This window comes from Bos grunniens, chromosome 29, assembly GCF_055505025.1.
Source record: "Bos grunniens cultivar Pamir isolate PY7600 chromosome 29, Bosgru_T2T1.0, whole genome shotgun sequence".
NCBI lineage: Eukaryota > Metazoa > Chordata > Mammalia > Artiodactyla > Bovidae > Bos > Bos grunniens.
The window spans coordinates 7564341-7577528 of record NC_141193.1 but is presented as its reverse complement, the minus strand read 5'-3'; the positions used below and the strand labels follow the sequence as shown (position 1 = coordinate 7577528).

The following is a 13188-nucleotide window of genomic DNA, read 5'->3' as shown; positions in this document are numbered from 1 at the left end:
CACCAGTGGCCCCTATTTCCAGCCAACAGTGAGGAAACTCCTCTGAAGCAAGCGATGGGCAATTTGCACACATTTCTTCTGCTCACATGTCGCTAGCAAGAAGCCAAGCAGCAGTCCCCACCGAGGGGAACAGAGCCTCACTCAGCGGCCGCGTGCCCAGCGGCCATGCTGTGAGAAGGGAGGAATGCTTAGGGTCCTGTCTGCTGCTGTTTCACATGATCCCATAAACAAGGGATCCGAAGAGCACACGGGGAGGTCGAGTCCGGGTGAATCTGAGCTTAGGTGTCTTGTGGGAGACGGTCACAAGCCCCAGGCAGAGCAGGATAGCAGAGCAACTGAGCTCTGGAGGCGGAGGCGCAGATGCGTGCAGGCGAGCTGTGTAAAGCAGCAGCCGTGCGGCCTGGGACGGGTGACGCGCTGTCTCTGAGCCAAGGCCACCTCCTGTGTGAACCGTGGTGATAACACTGTGATTGTCTTTATACGGGGGCCCCAGTAAATGGCAGGCATCCCAGGCGTTCAGGTCACCATGCTCGGGCGGAGGGGGCCCTGGTTGATCCCAGACTAGATTAGGATGTCTGCTCACTTTATTTGCCAATTAAGTGAACCTTTTCAGCTAGTTTTTAATTCCACTTTAGCAATAGAGATGGTGAAGAAAACAAGTGCCCTCGATGGGATTGGGCTAGGCAGACACTACTCCGCTGGAGACCCCAAGAGGGGTCGGGGGAGGGGATCTCAGTGGAAGCTGGTAAGAGGGTGCCCGGGAGGACGGTGTGGTGGTTGGAGTGAAGGATGGAGGTTAGGACTGCGCTTCATTTCACAAGCATTTATCAGGCTCCTTCAAGCATGGGGCTCCATGCTGGGAAACGACCAGAAATAGGACCCTTGACCTCAAGGAGCACCCAGTCTAATTGGGAAGCCGAGAAGCAAACCCGCAACCATGATTAAGTATAGGCCAAGGCTGTGATCAAGGCATGGGGATGAGCAGAAAGGTCTGGAAACCCCAGAGTCAGTTCCGGGCAGGGGGAGGCAAGCCAAGGAAGAACTCCAGGAGACAGGCCCAGGTTGGAGCTGGCTCAGCCCTGGGATGGGGGAGTCAGCCTGCAAGCACTGCCCACTGCTGGCTGAGAGGAAAGGAACCTTCTAGGTGGGAGGCGATGAGAGAGTACGGCTTGTTCAGGGACCTCAAGCAGGACTGGGCTGCTGAGAACAGAAGGAGAAGACAGCTGGGGGGCAGAGGGGAGGAGGGGGCCTTTTCCTGAAGGTGACGGAGTCACTGAAGGATTCTGGACTAGAGGAGGCATAAAGGCTACCCTCAAGTCCTGCACGGAGAGGTTTGAAGGGAAGTGAGGTGGGGGGCCAATGGGGATCTCCTCACTCAAATCCAGGGAGGGTGGTTAGCACCAGGCAGCTCTTAAAGGGGCAAAGTCACAGGACGGGTGGGGCGGGGGGGCCGGAATGTCACCAGCACCGCTGGCTCTGAGTTTACTTCTCAGATTCAGGAAGCCAAGGAATCAGGGCACGTGCTGCCAAGAGGCCCAGAGCAGGCTTGGACTTTGGGGGCGGGGCGCGCCAGGGACCCCAGGCCTCCTGCTCCCATGCCGTCTCCCCAGCCCCATCTGGTCTGAGCACTGGAGGTGACTTGGTAAAAGGGGGTTCACCCTCTGCATCAGACCCACAAGTCAGTGCTCTCAGCTTGGCCTCCAGTCTGGGCAGGTGGGCGGTGGTCCCGCCAGGGAGCTGCTGGAGTCGCCCGGCGGCTCACCCCCAGGAGAGGAGGAGGTGCTCGTAGCTGAGGAAGGTGACAGCGTTGACGGGAAAGGCGCGGGCACTGTTGATGGTGAGCCCCCGGAAGAAGACCCCCAGTCCTTCCTGCCGGGCGCTGCTCACCATGCAGTCCAGCAGCCCCCCGTAGGCCCTCTGCTTCAGCCCCGCCATCTGCATCCGGGACTTGATCACGTCCAAGGGGGTGGCGGCGACCCAGGAGGTGATGCCGGCAAAGCCCCCTGCCACCAGCACTGTGCCCGAGCCTGGGGGGCAGGAGTGGAGAGGCATTCAGCCGAGGGACGAAACAGCCCCCGTCACAGTCCCCCTCCCCGTCCTCCCCTTCCTTCCTCCTCTCTGTCCCCCGCCCTCTGACGCCACTTCACTTACTAGGGGTCTGGCCGTCCAGCGTGAATTGGCGACACAGCCACTCATAGGTGACGAAATAGATTCCCAGAGTGGGGGTGTCCCTCAGGGTCAGGGCCCAGGCTCCCCGGAACAGCCCCCGGGGCCCCTCGGCCTGGAAGATGGAGGCCGCACAGTGCACGGGCCCCCGGTACCGGGGCGGGGGGCTCCCCGGCTTAGCCCTGGGCTCCGTCTGGTTTTGTAGCCGGACTTTGATGAGATCAAAGGGAGCCAAGCAGTAGGCCTGTAGGGAAGGAAGCAGGAAGGACCTGGGCAGACCTTGGGACAGGAACAATCCCTCCGAGTTGTCTTGACGGGAGGAAGGCAGCGAGCAGACACGGCAGCATCTTTCCGCAGGGCCTCGCGGGCTCCCGTGGCCGCTCTCAGCCTCTCTCACGCGCAGTGGGGAACGGGCCAGAGACCCCTGACAGCAAGGAGGCCTGGCCCTCTCCTCGGCCGAACTTGCTGACACACCCATGGCGCTAAAGAAAGAGTTCCCTAGCGGGCCAGTGCTTAGGACTCGGTGCTTTCATTGCCATGGCTGGGCCCAAAAAAAACAAAAAGAGAATTCCATCTGTGCTCACAAAACAGCGGGGGATGGACCCCTCCCCACGGATAAAGAGGTCACCTCGATAGTGTTGAGGACTCAACTTCATAGACTCCTCCGGCCTCACCTGCTGCCAGACGCCTCTCAGAGGCCCCTGGGTGGGGAAATTGGCCTCACAAAGCCCCAGACTCTAGCGTCCCAAGAAGGTGGGTGACAGGGTGGGATCTGACGGTCCTCGAACACGATGGCTGAGGCGGACGAGACAGATCTGGGGTAACATTGGTGCTGGGGGCTCGGAGGGAAGGGAGGGGCCGAGGTGTGAGTCAGGGGTGCAACTAGGGCACGTTCAGGTGAGGACTGAAGTCCCAGCCGAGATCGGCACATCATTTCTGGACTTGGGTGTTTTTTGTTTTTCTTTCGTGGAAGGTACCCAAGCTCGCAGCCCTGGAGACGGCTGACGGCGGCGGAGCCTGCAGGCTGGCTCTGGTGGTGATCTTTAGAGGGTGGCAGTTGGCTTACTTACTCCCCCACAGGAAGGGCCGTGGGCTGGGGTCCCTCCCTGTGAGGTGGTGCTGTGATGTCACCCTCCCAGCAGAGCCCATGGGCAGTACTGAGCTGAGGGCTGCTCTGGGGGGTGGGTCCCTGGGGGTGAAGACATGGCTGGGCCAAAGGCAGGGTGGCGGGGAGAGGTGGGCTCGGGTCCCTGCCCTCCCCACCCTGTGCCCACCACAGGGGCCGTGGGGATGTCAGACACTATACCAGACTTAGCCGAGTCAAATGCAACGTTTGTACACAAGAGGTTGTCATTCCCTGCTTTATGCTAACTAGAGTCTTCCTGTCCATCTCCACGCAAAATATACATTTTCCGTCCCAGGTGGAAATCAGAGCCTTGGTCTTGGTAGTAAACGGGGCTCCATGTGGTCCCTGGACCCTATCCCCATCAATGACTGGACAGTCCCCAGTTCCACCATCTGTTCTGCTTTCTGAGGAACCAGAGAGGAAGGAAATGGAGAAGTTGGGCCCGGTTGAGCCTAAATCAGGCCACTTGGCCTGGGGGCTCACTCTCTTCCTTGTTTTTGCTGGATGCATGTCTCAGGGTTTGGGAAATATGCAGGCATGAACCCCGCACTAGGGGCAGAAGCAAAGCCTGGACCTTTCACGTCTCATGAATTATTAATTCACTCAATGAGCCCCTGACTCTGTTCTTTGTCCTTGCTCTCTACCCTGAAGTGGACAGAGCATCAGGGCAGGTGTCAAGTAGAGGGTGACCTGGGGTACTAGCTGGGGGGGCGTGGAGCCAGGTGCACACCCTTGGACCTCTGCACTCAGGGCCCCCCTTAGCTAGGGCTCCCCCTGCTGCCCTGTCCCCTCCACCCCACCCCTCAAAACCCAGTACTCGAGCGCCGAGAACAAAGACCAGAACCAAATGGTTAGTCACTTAATAATTAACACCCTGGACCTCTCCCAGCGAGATCTGTGGATGGGCCACAGGTGAGGGTCAGAGATGGCAACAGACCGCCCCCCCCGAGGTGGGCACCAACGGCTGTCCTCCTGGCACTGTCTCCCCCCTCACCCCAGCTCTCTTGCCCCTTGCCCCTTCTGTTCTCCATGACTCTCCCCTCCAGACCTAGAGCCTAGAAGGCCACTGCTCGGCCAGGTCAGGTCCCAGGAGCAGGCCTTTCCCCACCACTCCTCACGTTCCCCTTGAGAAGGCCGGGGGTCTGTGGCTGTGGGTCACTAGAGGCGGGTTGGAGGGAAAGGAGTGAACTGATCATCACTATGCAAGTGTGTGTGTGTGTGTGTGCGTGTGTGCGCGCGCCTGTACACCCCCTCACCTGCAGGAACCCCCCGGTGCAGCCAGCTATGAAGACGTGTGTGTAGCTGGGCGGCTGGGCCCGCCGCTCCTGGTGGGAGGTGGCCGTCAGCGCCAGCAGGGCGTTGCTGTAGACCCCGAACAGGACGGAGTTGACCACAGCTATGCTGGCGATGGGGAAACTCATCCCCTTGAAGAAGCCCAGGAGCTGCAGAGACACGGTGCGAGCTGGCTAGGGGCTCTGGGAGCCTCCCATTGGCCCTCTCCAGGCCTGGCACGGCCTCCTCTGGCTGGAAACCACTCCCAAGTCCGCCCACAGGCAGGTGGAGGCTGGCTAAGGCCGGGGATGGCCTCAGCTCCACTTTGGGGGGCATGAAGCTACTGTTCAGCCCATCCCCTGGTGGCCCCAGACTTGGGTCTTCTTTCTCTCTTCCCGGGGGCAGAGCCCTGCTGGGAGAGAAGGAAGCTGGCCCCGACAATCCAGAGGCCTCCCACACGCAAACCCCGCAACGCAGGCCACCCACCGACTCATGGCGGTAAGTCTTGACCATACAGTCAACGATGCCCCGGTATGTGGTCTGGGTCTGCAGCCGCACCTGGACAGGGAGGACAGAGCAGGCGGGAAGGCCGGGCGTCCAGCCGGCTCATTCCTTGGGCCCTTTGGGCAGGACCCCAGCAGGGCAGGAGAGGCGGAGAGAGCCTCTGCGAGCCAGGCCCTGCTCTCTCCCTGATGTCTGCTTCAGGCGACATCTTTCCTTCCTTGGGCGCCTCCCCTAGACTCACCTTCACAGTGTCAAAGGGGTGTCCCAGGACCAAGCCCAGAGCTCCTGTGGGGACGAGAAGGTGCTAGGAGTTAGGCCCCTTGGACTGGGCTGAGGAAGCCAGGGTGTGTCAGGGGGGAGCAGAAGTTGCCCCCTGGCACCTTCCTCCGTGCCAGGCACTGGGCAGGGAAGGTGTGGGGAGCAGAGAGAGAGAGCGAGCCTGGCCCTGCCTGGAGGACGCACATGCAGAGGGGAGGAGCCAACCCCAGACACACAGGGTCATCGCCCGTCCGGACTTGACCCCCGAGCATCCTGCTGACTTGTCTAACTGGGGGATTCCAGGGCTCCGGCCTCCCTTCAGCTCACAGCTGCTGTCGAGTGCAGGGCCTTGGTCCAGGCCCCGCCTTCCCAGCGCTCTGCCCGGGCAGTGCAGAGTTGGGGGCTCTGAGAGGACGCCTGCTGGCACCAGGGGGGCCCAGCCCCCCAGCATCTCCCCACCTCCTGGTCCTGCCCTGCTTAGCAGAAGCTGGTCCTGGAGCTTCGGGGAGGTCACTCAGATGCTGGGCCGGGGCGACAGCACAGCTGGCCTCAGGGCTCACAGCCCATTGCCAGGTAGGACAGAGGTCCAGAGCGGAATGCAGGACAGCGGGTGATGTCAAAGGTGAACTGTCCTCTGAGCCCTGGAGATGGATCTGCGGCACAGGTGAGTCTGGGAGAGCGCTCACCACGGCCCCACCCCTGACAGGTGTCCAGGTTGGCGGGGGGCAGCCTGGGGCTTGGCAGTAGCCCCCACCCACTGCACCGTCCTCTCCTCGCCCCCTCGGGCAACTCCCAGGAGGCCCAGGGACGGCTGGTTCTGGACACTCCCAGGCCACCAGGACTTTGGCTTCAGCTCCTCTCAGGTCACCCACCTTCCCCAGGAAGAGTGACCTGCAATTGGCATTGATATGACAGAGGCAAGAAAAGTGTCTCACCGGAGATCCAGCCGGCCACAAACTCCTCCGCGGGCATGTCTGGCAGGGGCGGGCACAGATGGCTCCAGCAGAGGAGACGCTGGTGAAAGTGTAATTCCACCCTCCCCGGACCCTGGACTGATAATCTGCTACTAATGTTTAACCCTGGGTGAGGGCCGGGTGCCAAGACCTCAGGGGACCAGGATGGGGAGCCAACCAGCTCTAGAGATGTGCAGAGTGTGAGATCTCACGGGGCAGGGAGGATGGCCCACCGTGGCCTGAGCCCCCTGACAGCCAGCGAGGGCCTCGTGGTGTGACCAGGCCCGGCAGCCAGGCTTGGGCCCTGGGGGCGTCCCTCCGGGGCTGCCTCAGTGTACAAGGATTTAAGGAGCCACCCTCCCTTGGCCCAACTCCTGTTCATCCCCCAGCCCTGCACAGCAGGCTGCTCACCCCAGCTTGGGTAGGTGGGGCCTGGCCACCAGGAACCAGGCCCAGCCAAGAGGAGTGACTCACCAGGGCCGGAAGCCACCTTCTCCGAGGGTTGTTTACCACGGACTCCCCAGCATGTGTCAGAAACAGCCTCCCTTGCCTTCTCCTCCTGGAGCCTCTTTCCCAGGGGAGAGCTAGGGACATGTTGTATAAAGGATGGTGTGTCTCTCTGCCTGGGGTGACCAAGCTATGATGCCCACTTCTCTGAGGGCAACAACTCAAGCCAACGGGCTAGGGACCGGAATCCCTGTCTTCCTCTCTGCTTCCTTAAACCTACTTCCCCTGCTGCCAGCTCACTAAACGAAAGGTTACTCCAGTCACCCTCTTGCTCTGTTATGAGCTAAGCCATGCTAAGTCACTTTTGTCGTGTCCGACTCTTTGTGACCCCACGAACTGTAGCCGGCCAGGCTTCTCCGTTCATGGGGTTTTCCAGACAAGAGTATTGGAGTGGGTTGCCATTTCCTCCTCCAGGGGATCTTCCCAACCAGGGATCAAACCAGCATCTCTTAGTTCTCCTGCATTGGCAGGCAGGTTCTTTACCACTAGGGCCACCCGGGAAGCCCCAAAACACACATGCTTTGTTTTGAAAATGCTATTTTGTATCATTTGAAAATGTGTTGCCTCTTGGCCTTACACCTGGAAACTAACACAGCATTGTAAATCAACTGTGTTACTGTTGCTCTGTCCCTAAGACCTGTCCCATTCTTTGCAACCCCATGGACTGCAGCACGCCAGGCTTCCCTGCCCTTCACTATCTCCTGGAGTTTGCTCAAAGTCATGTTCATTGAGTCCATGAAGCCGTCCAGCCATCTCATTCTCTGTCACCCCTTTCTCTTCCTGCCCTCAATCTTACTGAGCATCAAGGTCTTTTCCAATAAATAAACGATACTTCGACTTAAAAAATTTTGTTGCCTCTTTTTATAAATCAGATGATTGCTCATAGGTTGTGTTTTCTATAAGTGTCTGGTACTTTGATTTTTCCTACTCTGTCATCTCTCTCTGCCCCACAAGGGGAGACATGTACATGGAGTGAAAGATGCACAGGGTTTGGCATCTTCTAAACTGAGTTCCAATGCCAAAGAATGCTCAGACTACCGCACAATTGCACTCATCTCACACGCTAGTAAAGTAATGCTCAAAATTCTCCAAGCCAGGCTTCAGCAATATGTGAATGGTGAACTTCCTGATGTTCAAGCTGGTTTTAGAAAAGGCAGAGGAACCAGAGATCAAATTGCCAACATCCGCTGGATCATGGAAAAAGCAAGAGAGTTCCAGAAAAACATCTATTTCTGCTTTATTGACTATGCCAAAGCCTTTGACTGTGTGGATCACAATAAACTGCGGAAAATTCTTCAAGAGATGGGAATACCAGACCACCTGACCTGCCTCTTGATAAATCTGTATGCAGGTCAGGAAGCAACAGTTAGAACTGGACATGGAACAACAGACTGGTTCCAAATAGGAAAAGGAGTACGTCAAGGCTGTATATTGTCACCCTGCTTATTTAACTTATATGCAGAGTACATCATGAGAAATGCTGGACTGGAGGAAACACAAGCTGGAATCAAGATTGCCAGGAGAAATATCAATAACCTCAGATATGCAGATGACACCACCCTTGGCAGAAAGTGAAGAGGAACTGAAAAGCCTCTTGATGAAAGTAAAAGAGGAGAGTGAAAAAGTTGGCTTAAAGCTCAACATTCAGAAAACGAAGATCATGGCATCTGGTCCCATCACTTCATGGGAAATAGATGGGGAAACAGTGGAAACAGTGTCAGACTTTATTTTTGGGGGCTCCAAAATCACTGCAGATGGTGACTGCAGCCATGAAATTAAAAGACGCTTACTCCTTGGAAGGAAAGTTATGACCAACCTAGATAGCATATTCAAAAGCAGAGACATTACTTTGCCAACAAAGGTCCGTCTAGTCAAGGCTATGGTTTTTCCAGTGGTCATGTATGGATGTGAGAGTTGGACTGTGAAGAAGGCTGAGCGCCAAAGAATTGATGCTTTTGAACTGTGGTGTTGGAGAAGATTCTTGAGAGTCCCTTGGACTGCAAGGAGATCCAACCAGTCCATTCTGAAGGAGATCAGCCCTGGGATTTCTTTGGAAGGAATGATGCTAAAGCTGAAACTCCAGTACTTTGGCCACCTCATGTGAAGAGTTGACTCATTGGAAAAGACTCTGATGCTGGGAGGGATTGGGGGCAAGAGGAAAAGGGGACGATAGAGGATGAGATGGCTGGATGGCATCACTGACTCGATGGACGTGAGTCTGGGTGAACTCCGGGAGTTGGTGATGGACAGGGAGGCCTGGCGTGCTGCGATTCATGGGGTCACAAAGAGTCGGACACGACTGAGTGACTGATCTGATCTGATCTGAAACTGAGTTCCAGTCTCAGCTGCCCCGGCCAGCAAGGTGATCTGGTCAGGCACGTGCTTTTTGAGGCTCTCTTGTCCCATGTCATCTGGGAGGCTTGGGAGGCCATCAAAGGGGCTTTCCCGGTATTGGTGTTGTCTACAAAAATAATCAACAACAATCTGCAATAAGAATTGAAAAGAGTTTTATTTGAGTCAAACTGAAGACTATGCCCCAGAAGACAGCCTCAGATAACCCTGAGGAACAGCTCTGGAGAAGCATGGTTTTCAGCACAGTTTTATGTCTGATCAGAACAAAGATCCATCTAGTCAAAGCTATGGTTTTTCCAGTAGTCATGTATGGATGTGAGAGTTGGACCATAAAGAAAGCTGAGCGCCGAAGAATTGTGCTTTTGAACTATGGTGTTGGAGAAGACTCCTGAGTCCCTTGGACAGCAAGGAAGTCCAACCAGTCAATCCTAGAGGAAATCAACCCTGGATATTCATTGGAAGGACTGATGCTGAAGCTGAAACTCCAATACTTTGGCCACCTGATGTAAACAACCGACTTATTGGAATAGACCCTGATGCTGGGAAAGATTGAAGGCAAGAGGAGAAGGGGATGACAGAGGATAAGATGGTTGGATGGCATCACTGACTGAATGGACATGAGTTTGAGCAAACTCTGGGAGATAGTGAGTGACAGAGAAGCCTGTCTTCTGCCCCGCTGGACTGCTCTGCTGCACTTCATGAGGTCGCAAAGAGTCAGACAAGACTTAGTGACTGAACAACAAGGACAAGGACAAAGAACATCAAGCGAATCAGTGATATATTCCTTCAAAGTTTCAGAAAAACAAATCAGCACAAACACGGCAAGGCAATATGGCCTTGGTGCCTGGGAAGGGTGTCATCACTGAGGGAGCACCTGTGTTGGTGTCCCAGGAAGAGGGGCAGTTCATCTTTATTTTTAAGATGGACATTCTTTTTTTTTGTTTTTTTTTTTTGTTTTTTTTCCGGCTGCCCAGTATGTGGGATCTTAGTTCCCTGATCAGGGATCGAAACCACGTCCCCTGCAGTGGAAGCCCAGAGTCTTAACTGCTAGACTGCCAGGGAAGTCCCTTAACATGGATGTTCTTTACTTCTGGTCAATAATTAAAGCAGATCTACAGTGTATGTTTGATAGGCCACAAACAGGCTGTTTTAGTTAGCATCAAATTCAAGTTAACTCATGTATAAGCCAGAGTGACTCCCCCACACCTCAGTAAGTGAACATTCCTTTTGTCAGTGTCCCCGTTCAGGACCACATCATGCAGGATCATGTTTCTGATTGTCTGTTAATCTCACATGTATTCCTATGAGGTATGCCCGGATGCAGGCAAGGTGCTGACTGCAAGTTTGGCTGCAAACCCGGAGGAATATGGCATTAGGAGAGCATGGGGGCACTCCAATGGAACACGGGCTTCACATTGACAAACATGAAATATTCTCTCCGATTTCTATTCTCAGGAATGTTGGGCAATTGGGGCCTTGGGGTGGAGGTTGAGGAGAAAGGGGTCTTCTCTCAAGGGCACGGAGACCTCAGGCTCAGGTGTCACTTCTCAGAGAAAGCTGTGATGGCCCCAAAGCAGCCCCAACCCCTGGAATTGCCTGGACACCTCCCTTTCTCTCTACTTCACCACCTTTCCATGAGGAAACGCATTCATAGTACCTCCAAAACATACCCCTGAATCCAATCTCTTGCCGGCTCCCCCATTGCTTCTGCCCTGGCCCCAGACCACCATCACAGCCACTTGAATACCTCCCTGCAGCTGGCCTCTCTGCCCCCGCCCCATCCCTTCCACTTCCCCTTCCTGCCTGTCCTTCACCAGCAGCCCGATAATGCAACTGAAATTGAAGTAGACCATGTCTCTCCCCTGCTCCACACCCTGCAATGGCCCACACCGCTGCTCCCTCCTCCAGTTGGCTTCCTCTCCATGGGCTCAGACATCGCCTACACAGTGAGCCCGCCCTGACTGGCTCGGTGACCGCTGTCGTCTGCCCCACCTGCCCAGCGTTCCCGGTGCCCCTTCCCTAGCCCAACCTTCTCTTTCACTCATCACCTTCTGACACACCAAGCAATTAACTTGTCTGTCTGGGCAGGTATCTCTGGCTGTTTTGTTCCCTCATGTTATCTTAAAGGCTTAGAACTATGCGTGGTACAGAGTAGGCAATGAATGAGATATGAATGAGCGGACAAGTCAGGGAAGAGCATTAGAGAGCCCTGGGTCTCCAGTTCTCTCTCCCCGTTTCCAAAGGGCCCCAAAGAATGTACAGTTCCCAAACACCCCCTACCTGCCCCTCCAGGTCTCCTCCAGCTCTTAGTTTCCCACCAGCCCAAGGATCAGTCCTGATGGTGCTTCTCCTCTCCCACAGCTGCCAAAGCAGAACGCATCCCCCACCACCACTTACTCGTGGGTGGGAGCAGAACCTCCGACCTCCTCCCCCTGGAACTATCCTGGGCTCTTTAGGCTGCCCCCAAAGACCTTCCCGAGCCCTGGTCCCTCACGATGGCTAAGCTGTAATCCTAGTTTTGCAGCTTGTTCTCTCCTGAGTGATGCTGGGCAATCCCTCCGTGGGCCTTTACTGTTTGCAAAAGTCAGGGACCAGCCCAGCAGATAGCTGAGTCCCAGGCTTCTTGGCTGTAAAGGCCATCAGGCTGCCTGTCTCTTCAGAATGGGCCCCAGTCTGTCCCCTAAGCCTACCACACGCCCCCAGCTCAAGGGAGACCACTCCCCAGAGCCTTACAGAAGGGCAACCCCACGCCCGGCTAGCTCTTCTCCAATTCTCCAGCAAGGTCTACCAGGTTAACCCTCGGCCTGGCAAAGCAGAGCTCAAGTCTTGACATTCTCTAGCTCACAACCTCCAAAATGGCTTCACTGCCTGCCAACACCCCCCTCCGTGCCCCCCCCCACATACTTCTACTCCTGGTGTTCATGCCATCCCTGACCCCCACTGGGTGCCACCCCACCTTCCCACCTGCTGTGCTGTTTGCTCAGGCCTTCCCTGGTGTCCTAACCATGCTCCTGCAGCTCTCACTACCTGGAATGCTTTTAGGAATCTCTTCCAGCTCCCCTCCTCGCCGGACCTGGGTTCGTCGCTTCACCACCACCACCACACATACTGCCAGACATCAGCTTTGTTATTGAACCTGCTGATCCTGTTTTCTCATGAAATGGAAATCTGATGCTCACCTCTTAACGTCTGAGAAAGATTATAGCACTTAGAAAAGGATCTGGCACGTTTTCTATGCTCCACAAATAGCAGCTACCATTATTCTTATCAGCACTCACAGGGTCGTCCCTGAGGTTGACATGAGGAAACACACATGAAAGGGCCTAGCACGCAGTAGGTGCTCAGGAATTGAGGACCTTGTTCTTCCTGCTTTTGACATTTTATAGCTCTTATGGCATTTCTGTCACCTTATGGGGCTTTAAGGGCTTCCCAGGTGGCGCAACTTGGGACTTCCCTGGCAGTTCAGTGGTAAAGATTCTGCCTTCCTATGCAGAGGGTATGGATTCAATCCCTAGTTAGGGAACTATATCCAGCATGCCACAGGGTGCAGCCAACATTTTTAAAATAAATAAATAAACACAACATTGTAAATCAACTATACTTCAATTTAAAAAAATTTTTAATGCAAAAACAAAAAAAACATGCATCTTTCTCAGTGTTCTCTCTCCTCTCTCCCTCCACCCCCACCCCCTCAGTGAAACCATAACATAACCTTTCTGAGGGCAGGAGCCTTGTTTCACCAAGGTCTCCACGCCCTGCCCCAGCCCAAGCCCGACACCACAGTAAGCACTCAACGTACTGAACTGTGTTTGCACTTTACCCCAGCCAGTTTAGGGAAGACACCGAGCCATTGTGTCCCATCCCAGAGCCGGGAACCTGGAGGCGGGTGCCGCTTCCCACTGTTCACATCTGAACTTCTCTGAGTCCTTAGGTCATGTTGGGAAGGAAGACAAGATATAATGGGCCAATCGTGGGGCAACCTGGGTCCTGGAGGCTAGGCAGAGAGCTGTTTCAAATATTGAGACTTGGATTGTGTTAGGCTGGAGCTGC

The 13188-nt window shown here is 55.3% G+C and overlaps 1 protein-coding gene across 2 annotated transcripts; it reads right to left on the bottom strand.

Moving 5' to 3' along the window:
* Positions 1 to 566: 566 nt before the first annotated feature.
* On the bottom strand, positions 567 to 6826 carry SLC25A45 (solute carrier family 25 member 45). 2 transcript variants are annotated; one of them, XM_086384908.1, is made up of 6 exons: positions 6754 to 6826; positions 5310 to 5353; positions 5051 to 5122; positions 4549 to 4734; positions 2152 to 2410; positions 567 to 2027 (listed from the first exon to the last, which is right to left on the bottom strand). In XM_086384908.1, the coding sequence occupies exons 3-6, from the start codon at positions 5075 to 5077 to the stop codon at positions 1759 to 1761; spliced, it is 741 nt and encodes a 246-aa protein (XP_086241034.1). In that variant the 5' UTR covers positions 5078 to 5122; positions 5310 to 5353; positions 6754 to 6826; the 3' UTR covers positions 567 to 1758. The 2 variants fall into 2 exon arrangements, with proteins under 2 accessions (XP_086241034.1, XP_086241033.1); XM_086384907.1 differs by lacking the exon at positions 6754 to 6826 and adding an exon at positions 6262 to 6317.
* Between the last annotated feature and the right edge of the window lie 6362 nt (positions 6827 to 13188).

What these genes read in the sequence shown, in the direction of transcription:
- SLC25A45 (XM_086384907.1), bottom strand. Translation starts at nt 6,298, where the DNA reads ATGCCCGCGGAGGAGTTTGTGGCCGGCTGGATCTCCG. An exon ending in TGTGGCCGGCTGGATCTCCG is followed by an intron (nt 5,354 to 6,261) that starts GTGAGACACTTT and finishes TCGTCCCCACAG; the next exon opens with GAGCTCTGGGCTTGGTCCTG. An exon ending in GCACCGGGGGGTTCCTGCAG is followed by an intron (nt 2,411 to 4,548) that starts GTGAGGGGGTGT and finishes CCTTCCCTACAG; the next exon opens with GCCTACTGCTTGGCTCCCTT.